Source organism: Rattus norvegicus, chromosome 1 (assembly GCF_021556685.1).
Source record: "Rattus norvegicus strain SHRSP/BbbUtx chromosome 1, alternate assembly SHRSP_T2T, whole genome shotgun sequence".
Lineage (NCBI taxonomy): Eukaryota > Metazoa > Chordata > Mammalia > Rodentia > Muridae > Rattus > Rattus norvegicus.
Genome location: NC_141534.1, coordinates 217,823,191 through 217,841,494, shown reverse-complemented (window position 1 = coordinate 217,841,494; position 18,304 = coordinate 217,823,191). Strand labels below are relative to the sequence as shown.

At 38.9% G+C, this 18,304-nt stretch overlaps 1 protein-coding gene across 1 annotated transcript in view; it reads left to right on the top strand.

The window, feature by feature from the left end:
* Positions 1 to 491: 491 nt before the first annotated feature.
* Slc22a19 (solute carrier family 22, member 19) overlaps positions 492 to 18,304 on the top strand; it is a 55,091-nt gene continuing 37,278 nt past the window's right edge. The window contains exons 1-4 of the mRNA NM_173302.1: positions 492 to 1,013; positions 2,103 to 2,206; positions 17,436 to 17,590; positions 17,693 to 17,861. Of these exons, the coding sequence (NP_775424.1) occupies positions 612 to 1,013; positions 2,103 to 2,206; positions 17,436 to 17,590; positions 17,693 to 17,861 (830 nt within the window). The 5' untranslated portion in view covers positions 492 to 611. The remainder of the gene's footprint in view (positions 1,014 to 2,102; positions 2,207 to 17,435; positions 17,591 to 17,692; positions 17,862 to 18,304) is intronic.

Here is an 18,304-nt window from a genome sequence, read left to right as displayed (position 1 = left end):
GAAAGAGAGCAAGGGGATTGCATCCAGCCTCCGAAGCCTTAAACCCACCAGTAGTGACCTCTCCCTGAAGGCCTGACCTCCTAATCATTCCTAAATACTAACCTTCTGGGGACCAAGTATCATTCAAACCACTATACTTCACTTCCAAATTTTAACTTCTAAAGGTTTTCATTAATTCTTTTACACAAATTCAGTACTAAACAAAATACTTACTTTCATGAAGTAGAAAAATGAAAACCACTTCACTTTGGATCCTATAAAACTACATTTTCTGTTAAGGATTGCATGAAACATAGTAATTTAACTCCTGACTACTTTCCAGGAATTTGCAGATCAATGTCCACAGGCGATCTTGGGGCTGTCCTCTGATTAACTTTCTCACAAAGTAGATCTTTAACAGGCCCTACTACAGAAAGCCAGTCATCAGACTATTCACTATTCCTCTTGGTGATTCTAAAGCAGCCAGCTTCCTACCTAACACCTACTTAAAACAGGGACTTACTAAGTACAGCTCTGGATCAGCCCTATTTAGTGTGTCTTGGTAAAAAAAAATCTTTTAGAAACCTAGATATAGTCATCTTGCCTCCCACTAGAGATAGAGATCAACCAAGATGGCCTTTCAGGACCTTATAACTCAAATTGGCTGCCTGGGGAGGTTCCAGATCCTTCACTTGATTTTTGTACTGATCTGCTTTATCCTGGTAGTTCCTCACACTGTTTTGGAGAACTTCACTGCAGCCATTCCTAGTCATCGCTGTTGGGTCCCCATCCTCGACAATAACACTATGTCTGATAATAACAGTAGGATCCTGAGCCAAGATGACCTCCTAAGGATCTCCATCCCAATGGACTCCAACCTGAGGCCAGAGAAATGCCGTCGCTATATCCAACCACAGTGGGATCTCCTTCATCTGAATGGCACCTTCTCCACTGTAACAGAGCCAGACACAGAGCCCTGTGTGGATGGTTGGGTGTATGACCAAAGCACCTTCCTCTCCACCACAGTGACCCAGGTGAGTCAATTCCTTTCCCCAACAAGACATTATGATGGCACTTTGCCAATAACCTAAATGGAGCACATATTGTAAGAATAGACTTTACTTTTTTTTAGCCAGTGTAGGTGTAGTTATTTCTCCATTTACTATGAGACACATATTTAATGCATGTAGTAATTTTTTGAAAATTTAATTAAGATAAATTAAGATAGGAATTTATTCTTCTTGTCCTTTTCATTATAGGGATGACCATTATTTAGGAAGCAACTTTTGTGCCACGTAAGTTTAAGCAAATAATTCATATGCAGTCTCATAAACAGTATGACAAGTCAGTATCATTGAGCTTTGATATCAATTTTTAAATATTTGGAAGACCATACTAAACTACAGTAGCTGAGTAGGAATGTGGTTCGGGGCTATAGTGACCATGTACAATGTGTTAGTTTCAGGATTCGAATCTTACCACTGTCTCCCCACCCCCAAAAAAGAACAATATGTATTACCTTCTTTTATGACTAGAAGTGATTACTGTTTAGCACACTTGCCCAAGTGTTAAAAGCCCTACGTTCCACCACCAATACATCACAAAACATAGAAAAATAAAGTCAGTGCCCAGTCTCCATGCCTAAAGTAGTCATGAGAGATTGTTCTCTGACACACAAAATTCTTCAATGGTCTCAAATAGCTGCATGATACTGCCATATTTGAGAACTTCTCTTTTGATTTTGGGGGGTTTGGTTTAGTTTGGTTTGGGGGGCATAGTTTCTATGTGTGGCCCTGGCTGTTCTAGAACTCACTCTGTAGACTAGGCTGGCCTCGAACTCAGAAATCTGCCTGCCTCTGACCCCCAAATGCTAATATTAAAGGCGTGTGCTACCACCTCCTGGCTATTCAAGAACTTTTTAGTACAGGTTAAAAGTCACTTACAGAATTACAGGAAGATTCCTGGAAACAGGTTTGTTTAAGCTGAGACTGGATGATAGAAATCAGATGGTGATGAAGCTAGAGAGGAAGATGGGGGCTGGCACAGTGGAACTGGAAGCTCATGTTGAATACATTGAACAAATTTCACTGACAGACTGCCATGCTGATTTCCCTCTCTTCCAGTGGGACCTGGTGTGTGGATCTCAAACACTGAATTCAGTGGCTAAATTTATCTACATGACTGGTATCTTTATAGGGCATCTCATGGGTGGCCATTTATCAGACAAGTAAGTGTCTATGCTTTACAGCTCTCTCTACATACAAGGATTTTTTATCATGTAAATTGTTTATTCATTAAGAAGTAGTGATTGAAGATTATATTCCTGCATGTGTACCTTTGAGCCTAGAGATCACTGGACACAAATGGCAATGTTAAGTGTTTAAAAGTCCATGCACTGTGTTTTACATGTTTAAACTGTACTTCAGACACAGACGTAGCTTAGAGAAGTGAAACAGCATGATATAGAAAGATAAGAAGAGTTCACTGTAGGAATGAGACAAATGTGTTTCACCATATAGAACTCACCCTATTTGAATATTTTAGAAAAACACTTAGTGTGAAATATAATTACTCTTGATCTGGGACACTAGGTCCCATGCTTCTCAGAAATTGCCCTAACTAGTCATAGTGAAAAGAGAAGAGAAACAGCTTTAATTGCTCAAGCATGACAGTGTGGTGTCCTTTGATACCTGTGGCATACGGGGCAAGGTGCAATGGGTATACTGTGACGACGTGCCTGTTGGTTTTATTTTTTTTCTGCCGAAGTAAATGTTTTTCTTTTAATTGAAAAGAATTTTTTCATGCACTATACTCCCCTAATTTCTCCCAGATGTTCCTCAACTCCCTACCTATCCACCTTGATGTTGTTTTTCTTAAACAAGAATAAAAAAATAAAAAAGAAACACAAACAAAATTCACAAAACACACAAAAAATAGAAATAAAATAAACAAACATAAGACCAATGAGACCAAAAAAAAAAAGGCCCAAGCAAAGCAAAACGAAATCAAAGTCTTTTTTTTTCTTTTTTAAATACTATTGAGTTCATTTTGTGTTAGCCAACTATGCGTAGGCATGGAACCAACCCGGAAGTGTGGTCAATATACTCAGTGAGACTCCATTGGAGAAAACCTATTTTTCCCTCGCCAATGATTATAAATTGCAGTTAACATCTTGATTAGGGTTAGGGGTCTGTGTCCCTGTTGCCTTTCTTAGTACCTGAACCACCTTATCTGGCTTGAATTTATTGAAGGTATTGTGCATGCTGCCATAGTCTCTGTATATATATATATATGTGTGTGTGTGTGTGTGTGTGTGTGTGTGTGTGTGTGTGTGTGTGTGTGTATGTATACATATACATATACACATATACATATATATACACATATACACATATACATATATATACACATATACATATACATATATATATATATATATATATATCCTGTTGTGTCTGGAAGACAGTTTCCTTGCAGTCATCCACCCCTCTGGATCTTACAATCTTTGCATCCCCTTCCATGTAGTTCCTTGCTCCGTAAGGGTAGAAGTCTGATGAAAACATCCCATTTAGCAATGAGTGCTCTAAAGCCTCTCACTCTGCTTATTATCCAGTTGTGGGTCCCTGTATTAATTCCTATCTATTATAAGAAGCAGCTTCTACGCTGATGACTGAGCAAGGTACTGATCTATGGGTTTCCAATATGTCAGTAGGCATCCTGTAATTGCTATGTTCCGTTTGTAGAAGAAGAGTAGTAGGTATGCCCCTGTGACCTACCTACCTAGTATCAAGGTACTGGGCTACTTTAGCTAGTCATAGCTATGAGTTCAACTTCGTACTCCATTGGGCCTTAAATTCAATCAAAAGGAAGCCGGTTACTCCCTTAATGTATGTGTCTCTGTTGTACTGCACACCTTGCAGCCAGGTCCCTGTCAGAGATCACAGGGTTTCGAGCTAGGAGCTATTGATGATTACTTCTCTCTTTGGGTAGCATACAGAGAAGTTTCTAATACCCTGAGTGCTAATCCTTAGGGATGAACCTTCTGGTTAGGCACCAGATTGATGTCTCCATGTTCCCTGATATATGCAAGTGTAGTCTTCAGAAATGGGGTCTTACCATCAGGTTGTGAAGAGTGACCAATAACCTTGACAACACAGGAAACCTCTCTCTAACCTGGACATGGACAAGATTGACAAACTGATAGCTTTCTCTATTCTTTCTCAATTCTGTGATGTTTGCTGACAACTCAATGAAAGGCAACCCATTCTTGGCAGTGGACCTTGGTGGCATGAGATGCCTTACTGGGACATTGTCTCCCTGTTATTTGATAACCCCATCTAGATTCCTTTCATATGTTTATGTGTTTTTAGGGAGCTTTTACAGTAGTAGGGTTACATTTTTTTTAATGTCCTTCAATGTTGTTTCTCTTTCCCCATAGTCCCTCCTTTACCTTTCTCTTTTATCACCTTCTCTATTTAATCCTCTTATTATAGTGTTCTCTTTGTCTCTTCATTACAGTATGTTCTATGTCCCCTTCCTTGAACATGCTCTCTTCCTCCCCAGTCCTTACTCTGTACTCTATGATTATTGAGATTGTAGTATGCATTTGGAAAGCTTGAAAACTAATTTGAATAAAAATGCCCCTCATAAGCTCATAAATATGAAAACTTAGTCACCTTGTTGGAGTAGGTGTGGCATTGTTGGGGGAAGTGTGTCCCTGGAGCTAGGCTTTGAGGTTTCAAATGCTCAGGCCAGGCACAACTCTTCCTGCTCCCTGCCAAACAAGATGTAGAGCATTCAGCTTCCTCTCCAGCACCATGTGTGTCTGGATGCCGCCATGCTTCCCACCATGATGATAATGGACTAAACCTCTGAACCTATAAGACAGCTTCAATGAGATGTGTTCATTTATAAGAGTTATTGTTGTCATGGTGTCTCTTTGCAGCAACAGAACATTAACTAAGGCAAACATTAAAAGAAAACATATACTATTTATCTCTTTAGATCTTGGGTATTTCACTCTGGGTGATTTTTTTCTAGCTCCATCCATTTACCTATAAATCTCATAATTTCATTTTTCTCAACAGCTAAATAACATTTCATTGCATAAATGTACCACATTATCTTTATCTATTCATTAGTTGATAGGCATCTAGTCTGTTTCCAATTTCTGGCTATTATGAACAGCAGCAATGAACATGGATAAGCAAGTATCTCTGTAGTAGGATATAGTCGTTTGGGTATAGCCAGATCTTGTGGTAGTTCTATTCCAAGCTTCCTAATGAGCCACCACATTGATTTCCATAGCAGCCGTACACGTTTTCAGTTTCACTGGCAATGGGTGAGTGTTTCCCTCACTCCACATCCTTACCAGCATGAGCTGCCACTTGTTTTGGTCCTAGCCATTCTGAATGGTATAAGATGAAGTTTCAAAGTAATTTTGATTTGCACTTCTATGGTGGCCAAGGATGTTGAACATTTCTTTGTTTCTCACCCATATGTGATTTGTCTTTTGAGAACTCTTCGCTGAGTTCTATACCCTATTTTAAATGGGTTATTTGTTTTGTAGATATTAAGGTTTTTTTTTTAGTTCTTTATATATTTTTATATTAACCCCCTATCAGATGTGGAATTGGTAGAGATCTTTTCCCATTATGTAGGTTCCTACATTGCCTAAAAGATGGCATCCTTTGCTATACAGAATCCTTTTAGTTTCATGAAGTCCTTTTAGTAATTGTTGGTCTCAGCGCCTGTGCTATCCATGGCCTTGTTGACCTCTGTCTTCACGCATTTTTTCATTCAGTGGTGACTTGTTCAGTCAGCGTCCATGAGTATGTAAAATTCCTGTTGCTTCTGTTGTTGACATCCAGCTTTAATCCAGAGTAGTCAGGTAGTATTCGGGGTGTTATTTTCTTGTGCCTATTGAAACTTGCTTTGTGTCTGAGTGTATGGGCTATCTTGTGGAATATCCATTAAAAAAAACTGAAAAGAAAGTATATTATTTTGTAATTGAGTAATTACAACTTTTAGCTACAACATTTCTCTGTTTAATTTTTAATTTCCTATTTCCTGTTTATTGGTGTGTTATTGAGGTCATAAACTATCAGTTTGTGAGGGTCAACATACAGTTTTAACTAAGTAGTATTTCTTTTATGAACTAGAGTATCCCTGTGTTTGGAGATAAATGTTTATAATTGCAATATTCTCTTGGTGGATGGTTTTCCTCTAGTGAATATGTAGTGTTCTTCCTTAGCCCTTCTGAATAATTTTTGTTTGAAATCTATTTGGTGAGATATTGCTACACCTGCTTGTTTCTTAGGTCCATTTGTTTGTAATACCACTTTTCATCCCTTTACCATGAGATGATATTTATCTTAATGGTTAAGATGTGTTTCTTGGATACATCAGAAATTCTGTTTTCTTTTTTTCATTTATTTATTTATTCATCCCAATCATAGTCCCCCCTCACACGGTCCTCCCCCCAACCCCTTCCCCTTTTTCTCTGTAAAACCTCTGGGTACCAACCCACTTTGACACATCAAGTCACTGCAGGACTAGGCACATCCTCTCCCACTGAAGTCGAACAAGGCATCTCAGTTAGTGAAACAGGATCCAAAGGCTGGTATCTGTTTTCTAACCAAGTATGTTAAACTGTGTCTTTTTATTACTTTTGGTCTTTTTTTTTTTTTCCGGAGCTGGGGACCGAACCCGGGGCCTTGAGCTTGCTAGGCAAGTGCTCTACCACTGAGCTAAATCCCCAACCCCACAACTGTGTCTTTTTATTAGGGACTTGAGACCACTAATATTAAGGATTATCAATGAGTACTATTTTCTGGTTCCTGTTACTTTGTTACAGTGTGTGTATTTTTCCATATTTTGGTTTACTATTCTAGGATTAGTTATTCCTAGTGTCTTCTTGTGGGTAGATAACATCTTCATATTGAAGTTTCCTTTCTAGAACCTTTGGTGGAGCAGGATTGGTAGACAGACATTGTTTGAATTTGATTTTATTATAGAATGTTTTTCTTCTTCAATCTGAAATTGATAGTTTTGCCAATTGATAGTGATTGTCAATTGTGATTAACAATGTTGCTGGTTATAGTAATCTAGGCTAGGTATAGTAATATGAGGTTGCTCAGAGTTTAAAAAATGTAAAAATTCACACAGGCCTTTCTGGCTTTTAGATTCTCCATTGAGAAGTCAGGTGTTGTTTCAATTGGCCCATCTTCTTATGTTACTTAATCTTTTTCCTTAGCCAACTTTAATATCCTTTTAAAATTTTGTACATTTAGTGTTTTGATTATTAAGTACTATGGGGAATTTCTTTACTTGTCCTCTGTATTTATTGTACTGTATACTTCTTGTACCTTACCTGGCAACTTCTTCTTTAAGTTGGGGACATTTTCTATGATTTTGTTAGAATCGTTTTCTGTGCCTTCAACTTGGGATTCCTCTCCTTTCTCTATACCTATTATTCATAGATTTAGTCTCGTTTCCCAGATTTCCTAGATGTTTTATCCAAGATTGGCTGGGTATTTTTATATTTAACATTTCCTTTGACTGGGCTATCCATTTCTTCTACCTTGCATTGAACCTGAGTTTCTCTCTTCCATGTCTTGTAATCTATAAATTTGCATCTGTGGTTTTTATTTGACATCCTAAATTTTTAATTTCCAGTTTATTTCAATTTTGGTTTTCTTTAGTAATTTTATTTATTTGTTAAATTCTACTCTTGTGTCTTATTCTGTTTTCATTATTTTATGTAACTATTCATACCTTTACAGATTTAATTTTGATATTTATTCATATCTTCTTTAATGTCCTATAATGTCTTCATAATTGCTATTTTGAAGTCCTTGATTTGTGTGTCAGCTGTATTGCTTTTGTCAGAGCCTAATTGTAATAGTGTTCTTTTGAAGGCCTATTGCCTTGATAATTCATGGTTGTGTTTTTATTTGTGGGGTGGGTGTTCTGTTCTTTGGTTGCTATTGCCTTCCATGGATGATATGCAAGTGTGAAGCTGTGAGGTCCCTGGTATAGACTGATTCTGAAGATTGGTAGGTAATAGAAAGAATTGGCGGGCTAAGAATGTGGGTAGAAAAGAACTAAGTGCCCCAAAGCAGATTTCTAAAGCCTATACTTTCAGCCACATAAAGTAATTCATCTAATGACAGTGGTCATCACAACTTGTGGTATAAATATTTGGTATATGTGCTTGAAAACATGATTTTTACATAGACACCATTTCTGTCATGCAAGTAGCTACATTATCACACAGCAGAAGAGGCCAACACAGTGCCCTCATATGGTAGGTCAGTCATAGAGTTCCCTCAGCCCTCTTTCATAAGGGTACTATTCTCATAAGTGAAAGCACCACTCTCAAAATTAATGAAATCTCAAAGTTCCAATTTCTTAGTATGATCATTCTGGCCCATAAGTTTCAAATTATGAATCTTGGAGGAAGACATTCATATTACAGCAATGTGTCTTCTACAACTCATGAGAATAGGGTGGTATCTATAAGAATAAGGTCATGCACCGCCCAGACCTGAAGGGACCATATCAACAATTCTCTGCACCCAAATCCCGTGGGAGGGAGAGCTAAACATTCAGAGGGGCACACATGCCTGGAAAGCCAGAAGAGACTACACTCTGCCGACATTTCTGACTCCAGAGGAAAACACCTAATGCCATCTGGGACCCCGGTGCACAGGGGCTCCCGGAAAAGGCAGCGCAGGCTCTCACGGACAGCTCAAAAGCAACCCCCCACAAGCAAACATGAGCCGTGGGACCACAGGTAAGACAAACTTTTCTGCTCCAAGCGACTTGCCTGGTGGAATCAGGACACAGGCCCACAGGAACAGCTGAAGACCAGTAGACAGGAAAGACTACCCGCTCAAAACAGAACACTCTGTTCCCATAACTGGCTGAATGAAAACAAGAAAACAGGTATTCAGCACTCCTGACACACAGGCCTATACGACAGTCTAGCCACTGTCAGAAATAGCAGAACAAGGTGACACCAGAGACAATCTGATGGCGAGAGGCAAGCACAGGAACCCAAGCAACAGAAACCAAGACTACATGGCATCATCGGAGCCCAATTCTCCCACCAAAGCAAACACTGAATATCCAAACACACAAGAAAAGCAAGATCTAGATTTAAAATCATATTTGATCATAATGCTGGAGGACTTCAAGAAAGACATGAAGAACTCCCTTAGAGAAATGCAGGAAAACATAAACAAGTAGAAGCCTATAGAGAGGAATCACAAAAATCCCTAAAAGAATTCCAGGAAAACACAATCAAACAGTTGAAGGAATTGAAAATGAAAATAGAAGCAATCAAGAAAGAACACAGGGAAACAACCCTGGATATAGAAAACCAAAGGAAGAGACAAGGAGCCGTAGATACAAGAATCACCAACAGAATACAAAAGATAGAAGAGAGAATCTCAGGAGCAGAAGATTCCATAGAAATCATTGATACAACTGTCCAAGATAATGTAAAAGGGAAAAAGCTTACTGGTCCAAAACATACAGGAAATCCAGGACTCAATGAGAAGATCAAACCTAAGGATAATAGGTATAAAGGAGAATGAAGACTCTCAGCTCAAAGGACCAGTAAATATCTTCAACAAATCGTGGAAGAAAACTTCCCTAACCTAAAGAAACATACAAGAAGCCTGGAGAACTCCAAATAGATTGGACCAGAAAAGAAACACCTCCTGTCACATAATAGTCAAAACACCAAATGCACAAAATAAAGAAAGAATATTAAAAGAAGTAAGGGGGAAAAGTCAAGTAACATATAAAGGCAGACCTATCAGAATCACACCAGACTTCTCGCCAGAGACTATTAAAGCCAGAAGATCCTGGAGAGATGTCATACAGACCCTAAGAGAACACAAATGCCAGCCCAGGTTACTGTATCCAGAAAAACTCAATTAACATAGATGGAGAAACCAAGATATTCCATGACAAAACCAAATTTACACAATATCTTTCGACAAATCCAGCACAAGGGATAATAAATGATAATGCCCAACATAAGGAGGCAAGCTACACCCTAGAAAAAGCAAGAAACTAATCATCTTGGCAACAAAACAGAGAGAAGAAAAGCACACAAACATAAACTCACATCCGAATATGAATATAACAGGCAGCAAAAATCACTATTCCTTAATATCTCTCAATATCAATGGTCTCAACTCCCCAATAAAAAGACATAGATTAACAAACTGGGTATGCAATGAGGACCCTGCATTCTGAACAAAACACCAATGGTTTATGCTCTAAGATCAAGAATCAACAAATGGGTTCTCATAAAACTGCAAAGCTTCTGTAAGGCAAAGGATATTGTTGATAGGACAAAATGGCAACCAACAGATTGGGAAAAGATCTTTACTAATCCTACAACAGAAAGAGGGCTTATATCCAAAATATACAAAGAACTCAAGAAGTTAGACCGCAGGGAGACAAATAACCCTATTAAAAAATGGGGTTCAGGGGGTTGGGGATTTAGCTCAGTGGTAGAGCACTTGCCTAGCAAGCACAAGGCCCTGGGTTCGGTCCCCAGCTCTGAAAAAAAAAAAGATGCTGAATCAACACCCCTTCATGATAAACGTGCTGCAAATAATAGGAATTCAAGGCTCATACCTAAACATGGTAAAAGCCATATACAGCAAACCAGTTGCTAACATTAAACTAAATGGAGAGAAACTGGAAGCAATCCCACTAAAATCAGGGACTAGACAAGGCTGCCCACTCTCTCCTTACTTATTCAATATAGTTCTTGAAGTTCTAGCCAGAGCAATCAGACAACAAAAGGAGATCAAAAGGATACAGATTAGAAAAGAAGAAGTCAAAATATCACTATTTGCAGATGATATGATAGTATATTTAAGTGATCCCAAAAGTTCCACCAGAGAACTACTAAAGCTGATAAACAACTTCAGCAAAGTGGCTGGGTATAAAATTAACTCAAATAAATCAGTAGTCTTCCTCTACACAAAAGAGAAACAAGCCGAGAAAGAAATTAGGGAAACGACACCCTGCATAATAGTCCCAAATAATATAAAATACCTCGGTGTGACTTTAACCAAGCAACTGAAAGATCTGTATGATAAGAACTTCAAGCCTCTGAAAAAAGAAATTGAAGAAGACCTCAGAAGATGGAAAGATCTCCCATGCTCATGGACTGGCAGGATTAATATAGTGAAAATGGCCATTTTACCAAAAGCGATCTACAGATTCAATGCAATTCCAATCAAACTACCAATCCAATTCTTCAGATAGTTAGACAGAACAATTTGCAAATTCATCTGGAATAACAAAAAACCCAGGATAGCTAAACTATCCTCAACAATAAAAGGACTTCTGCGGGAATCATTATCCCTGAACTCAAGCAGTATTACAGAGCAATAGTGATAAAAACTACATGGTATTGGTACAGAGACAGACAGATAGACCAATGGAATAGAATTGAAGACCCAGAAATGAACCCACACACCTATGGGCGCTTGATTTTTGACAAAGGAGCCAAAACCATCAAATGGAAAAAAGATAGCACTTTCAGCAAATGGTGCTGGTTCAACTGGAGGTCAGCATGTAGAAGAATGCAGATCGATCCATGCTTATCACCCTGTACAAAGCTTAAGTCCAAGTGGATCAAGGACCTCCACATCAAACCAGATACACTCAAACTAATAGAAGAAAAAGTGGGGAAGCATCTCAAACACATGGGCACTGGAGAAAATTTCCTGAACAAAACACCAATGGCATAAGCTCTAAGATCAAGAATCGACAAATGGGATCTCATAAAACTGCAAAGCTTCTGTAAGGCAAAGGACATTGTTGATAGGACAAAACAGCAACGAACAGATTGGGAAAAGATCTTTACCAATCCTACAACAGAAACAGGCCTTATATCCAAAATATACAAAGAACTCAAGAAGTTAGACCGCAGGGAAACAAATAACCCTATTAAAAAATGGGGTTCAGGGGGTTGGGGATTTAGCTCAGTGGTAGAGCACTTGCCTAGCAAGCACAAGGCCCTGGGTTCGGTCCCCAGCTCTGAAAAAAAAAGAAAAAAGAAAAAATGGGGTTCAGAGCTAAACAAAGAATTCACAGCTGAGGAATGTTGAATGGCTGAGAAACACCTAAAGAAATATTCAACATCTTTAGTCATAAGGGAAATGCAAATCAAAACAACCCTGGGATTTCACCTCCCACCAGTGAGAATGGCTAAGATCAAAAACTCAGGTGACAGCAAATGCTGGCGAGGATGTGGAGAAAGCGGAACACTCCTCCATTGTTGGTGGGATTGCAGACTGGTACAACCGTTCTGGAAATCAGTCTGGAGGTTCCTCAGAAAATTGGACATTGAACTACCTGTGGACCCAGCTTTAGCTCTCTTGGGCATATACCCAAAAGATGCCCCAACATATAACAAAGACACATGCTCCTCTATGTTCATAGCAGCCTTATTTATAATAGCCAGAAACTGGAAAGAACCCAGATGCCCTTCAACAGGAGGAATGTATACAGAAAATGTGGTACATCTACACAATGGAATACTACTCAGCTATCAAAAACAATGACTTTATGAAATTCATAGACAAATGGTTGGAACTGGAAAATATCATCCTGAGTGAGGTAACCCAATCACAGAAAAACACACATGGTATGCACTCATTGATAAGTGGCTGTTAGCCCAAATGCTTGAATTCACCTAGATGCACAGAACACATGAAACTCAAGAAGGATGACCAAAATGCGAATGCTTCACTCCTTCTTTAAAGGGGGAACAAGAATACCCTTGGCAGGAAATAGTGAGGCAAAGTTTAGAACAGAGGCATAAGGAACACCCATTCAGAGCCTGCCCCACATGTGGCCCATACATATACAGCCACCCAATTAGATAAGATGGATGAAGCAAAGAAGTGCAGGCTGACAGGAACTGGATGTAGATCTTTCCTGAGAGACGCAGCCAGAATACAGCAAATACAGAGGCGAATGCCAACAGCAAACCACTGAACTGAGAATGGAACCCCAGTTGAAGGAATCAGAGAAAGAACTGGAAGAGCTTGAAGAGGCTCGAGACCCCATATGAACAACAATGCCAAGCAACCAGAGCTTCCAGGGACTAAGCCACAACCCAAAGACTATACATGGACTGACCCTGGACTCTGACCTCATAGGTAGCAATGAATAGCCTAGTAAGAGCACCAGTGGAAGGGGAAGCCCTTGGTCCTGCCAAGACTGAACCCCCAGTGAACTAGACTGGTGGGGGGAGGGCGGCAATGGGGGGAGGGTTGGGAGGGGAACACCCATAAGGAAGGGGAGGTGGGAGGGGGATGTTGGCCCGGAAACCGGGAAGGGGACTAACAATCGAAATGTAAATAAGAAATACTCAAGTTAATAAAGATATAAAAAAAAAAGAATAAGGTCATGTCGGTGGGATAGATCCATCCTTATATTCTAAATCTTGGGATACTCACTACCTACCTTTTTTCTATTACTGAGGTAGTGATGATAAAAATCTCTCACTCTGTGAATTAATTTGTGTATATGTGTGTTTTCATTTTTTGTGCATTGAAAATATTATGTTTATATAACCATAAAATTACTGTTTTAACATGTTTCTCTATATCTCAATGAATACACATTAAAGTATTGATCGTTCAGCTTGTTTATATATTTATTGTTTGATTTTTAAAGACAGTGTCTCATTATGTAGAACATGTTAGTTTTCCCTGTATTCTAAGGTAATGCTAAAATTGTAATCTTTTTGCCTCAAATTGCCAATTTTTAAGATGATTAGCATTGAAACAGATTTTTTTATTTATTTTTTACACTTCAGATTTTATCCCTCTCCTGATCCACCCTCTGACTGTTCCACATCCCATACCTCCTTCCCCTGTCTCCACGAAAATGTTCCTACCTCCCCACTCCCTGGGGCCTCCAGTCTCTTCAAGGTTAGGTGAATCTTCTCTGAATCTTCTCAGACCTGGAAGTCCTCTGCTATATATGTCTGGAGGCCGCATTTTATCTGGTGTATCATCCAGTGTCTGAGAGATCTCAGGGGTCCAGGTTACTTGAGTCTGCTGGTCCTTCTACAGGGTTGTCCTCCTACTCACCTTCCTCCAGTTTTTCCCTAGTTCAACCAGAGGGGTCAGCAGCTTCTGTTCATTGGTTGGGTACGCATATCTGCATCTGACTCTTTGAGCTGCTTGTTGGGTCTTTGGGAGGGCAGTCATGATAGGTAACTTTCATGACCACTCTGTAGCTTCAGTAATGGTTTCAGGCCTCAGGGCCTCCCATTGAGCTGGATCCCACTTTGAGCCTGTCATTGGACCTTCTTTTCTTCAGGCTTTTTTTCCATTTTTATCCCTGAAATTCTTTCAGACAGGAAGAATTATGGGTCAGAGCTTTGACTGTGAGATAGCAACCCTATCCCTCACTTGATGCCCTGTCTTTCTGTCGGAGGTGGGCTCGACAAGTTCCCTCTCCCCACTGTAGAGGATTTCATCTAGTGTCCCCTCCCTCTTCGAGTCCTGTAAGTCTCTCACCTCAGATCTCTGGTACATTCTGGAGGGTCTTCTCAACCTCCTTCCTCCCAAGGTCGCCCATTTCCATTCTTTCTGCTGGCCCTCAGGGCTTCAGTCCTTTTCCCCCACCCAATACCAAATCATGTTCCCCTCTCCCCCGGCCCCCATTCCCCTTACCTTCTCTATCACTCTCTCCCTCCCCCCCCCTTGATTTTAACAGTCTCAACTGCAGATAAAAACAACAGTTTCTAAGAAGCTTCTTTCTCTTTCAATGAGGAGAAAATCCCAGACCATTCTAGGAAGTAACAAAGGGAAGACATCTAGTAGGTACAGCCTTGCAAGCTCAGGTATTAGCGGAGAGCTCTGCTGTTATCGCTTGCCTTGTGTGGCACGGACGCTGGAGTGGACTTCGTGCTCTTCTCACTCTCCTAATACAGATAAACTATGACTGCTTGTTCTGCCTGAACTGATATGAATTCCTATACCTTTGCAGCATAAGAAAGAAAGACTTCTGCAAACAGAATTCCTATTAGTGTCTTACTGTGGCCCACGCTGGCCTTGAATTCTTTGTGTACTAGAGGAGTATTGAAATCATGATCCATCTACCTCAATTTACCAAATTATGGAATTACAGGTAGATCCAGTGAACTGAGATAAATATTTTTTCTAAAAACATAATTCTATCCAATATTAATATAGTCTCTTCAACCATTTTTCTTACATAGAGTCTGTTAATTGATGACATTATTTCATCTAGTCAAAGAACTAGTTGGCATTTAGGTCTTTATCTTCAATTTATTCTCATTACCTCTATTTTTATTGGAGGTTTTACTTGCCATATTTACCATTTTAATACAAGTATGCATTTACTGCCATCTTATTTTTAACCAAGAAAACATGTATGTGAATATAGATCATTATCATGTAACTAGAAGTGACACCTATCCTCAAACAACATAGAGATCTTAAGCTTACACATCAAACTAGTTCTAATATTAAAGTAACCAAATGCAGTCTGCCACCAAAAATAGAAGCTATCTTGACATTCTAAGAAATATGCATAAAAATTTTAGACCATATAATATAAAGAAATTTAAGACTTCAATGACAACATAGGACAAAGATGCTCTTTGCAAGTTTGATAAATTCATAAAAGTTATAGGCCATTATATTTCAAAAACAAAATACATGAATAACATTTTTGTGACAATAAGAATCTGAATTCCAAATTTTGACATTATAGCAATCAAATACAAATTTTTACAAGAATAATTAAATAATAAATATGACAAAAGAAAAAAGAAGTATGGCCTATTCAATTGAAGGCCAACTCTGAGATCAAGGTAAACTGAGGCGGAACATCCACCACTATTCAAAATGAAACGTACTAAGAATGGTCTCTGTGGGAGATTTACTAGAAAAATACTTTAAAATATATATCTTAAATATATGTAAAAGGATGAAATTGAACATGGACAAAGTGCTAAGGACAACTAGGAAACGTGTGTATGGGAACATCAGTAATTGAAAAGAAGAATAAAACAGACACCTGGATTTAAAAATACAATCAATTAAAATTTTCTCTAGAGACATTTAGTGGGAAATGACCCAAATACAATAATGAATTAGAGAAGAGAAATAGAATTAGAAAACAGAAATAGAAACCATCAAGATTAAAAAACAAAAAGAGGGGCTGGAGAGACCACTCAGCAGTTAAGAGCACTGACTGCTCTTCAAGAGGTCCTGAGTTCAATCCCAGTACCCACATGGTGGCTCACAACCATCTGTAATGGGATCTGATGTCCTCTTCTGGTGTGTCTGAAGACAGCACACACACACACACACACACACACACACACACACACACACACACACACACACAAACCAAAAGATAGATTTACAAGTAAGTAGCTCTCAGTGGACTTGCGGGACAGCCACAAGCTCCCGTATGAGATATAGGAGTATAAAGAGGAGAGAATAGCAAAGGGACATCTTTTTTTGAAGATATAGTGTTATCTTTGATATATCAATATACAATTTCAAGAAGGTAAAATCTAAGATAGTGAATGCAAAGTCCTTTGTTCACAGAAATAATAGATTCTATAGAATCAATAATCAAAAGATTGATATAAGTGATTATATAAAAGTGATTCTTTCTCATTTCAGATTTCTCTTTTGAATTTAAATCTTTAGACACCAGAGGTTTGTGTATTTGGATATTTTGTTCCTTGGCTGAGGGAGGAGTATTAGAAGGTTATGGAACTTTGGGATGTGAAAAATGATTGGCAGAATTGCAAGGCTTGAGGTTGATGTTGAAGGAGATACTTTGCTTTCTGTGTGAACTCTACTCCAAGAAAAGAACTCTGTCACATGCTCCTGACACTATACACCCTCACTGTGGTGGATGGCATCCTCAGAAACTGTGAGTCTAAGGCAGTCTTTCCTTTAAGTAGCTTCTGTCAGATACTTTGTCACCGCAATGAATTTAATAGCTAACAGATATGCTAAGTGCATAATTTAATACAACATATTTGTATTAAAATTTCAGGTTTGTAATCTGTCATATATGGCATAACTCATATGGAAAGCTAGATAGTGGTAAAAAATTGAGAAGAGCAGATGTGGTGGCACACACATTAAACCCTAGCTCTTGGAAGGAAGGCAGAGGCAAGCACGTCTCTGAGAGTTTGAAGCCAGCTTTGACTACATAGTAAGTTCCATACTGTGGCCACTAGTAAGTTTCACTACATAGTAAGTAAGCTAACAAGGACTATGTTAAAAAAAAGAAAATTGGGTGGGAAGAAGCTTTTTGCTTCAGAAGAGGTCTACTCTTTTTAGCTTCTTGCCTTTGTTGTTTATACAAACTGTTACTGCCCCTATAATCAAACCTTCCCTTTTCCTCAGGTTTGGGAGGAAGTTCATTGTGACATGTGGTTTACTGACACTGGCTGTCACTGAAACTTCTGTCGCTTTTGCTCCCACCTTCCTCATCTACTGCTCACTTCGATTCCTCACAGGGATTTCTTCCTCATGCATTAGGACAAACAGTGCTTTGCTCAGTAAGTCAAAGCTTTTAATAAGCATTGTATAAGCTTTGGGTTGGACCTGGGTGTCCTTCCCACCTTTTTTTAGAAGTCAAACTTCATTTTCTTTTCTTTCAGTATTAGAATGGACAAGTCCTAAATTCCAAGCTATGGTAATGGCACTGATATTTTCTGCTGGGGGAATTGGACAGGTTCTACTGGGAGTCCTGGCTTTTGGTATTCGGAACTGGCAACACCTCCAGCTGGCGATGTCTGTACCAGTGTTCTTCCTCCTTATTCCCACAAGGTATGAGCCATCATTCCTCCTCTGTGTTATGCAATCCACGGGTGACAATGACCATGGAAACAGAACATGAGAAATACATTTGTCCATTGTCCACACAGGACACTGTTCACTCCTCCTTGTGGCAGGAGGACAGTCTTATACCTCTGTCATATAAGACTGAGAAGGTCAGATTCAAGTGGAATTTAAGATAATCAATAAGAAGTTTTATAAAAAATCATAATCATAAATATGTTGAGAAAAAGACCTGCATTTCCTGATGAGTATTCATTTTGCCTTCATTGTGATTTATATTTCTAGGAGTGAGTTTGCAAACAAAAAGAAATGTATTAAAAATTTTGGTGACTTTGATATTAAATAAAAGGCAAATTAAATTTATATTCATAACTGTTTAATGAAAGAAAATCATGACTTCTCTAGTTTACAGTGGTAGACAGAATGGCCCA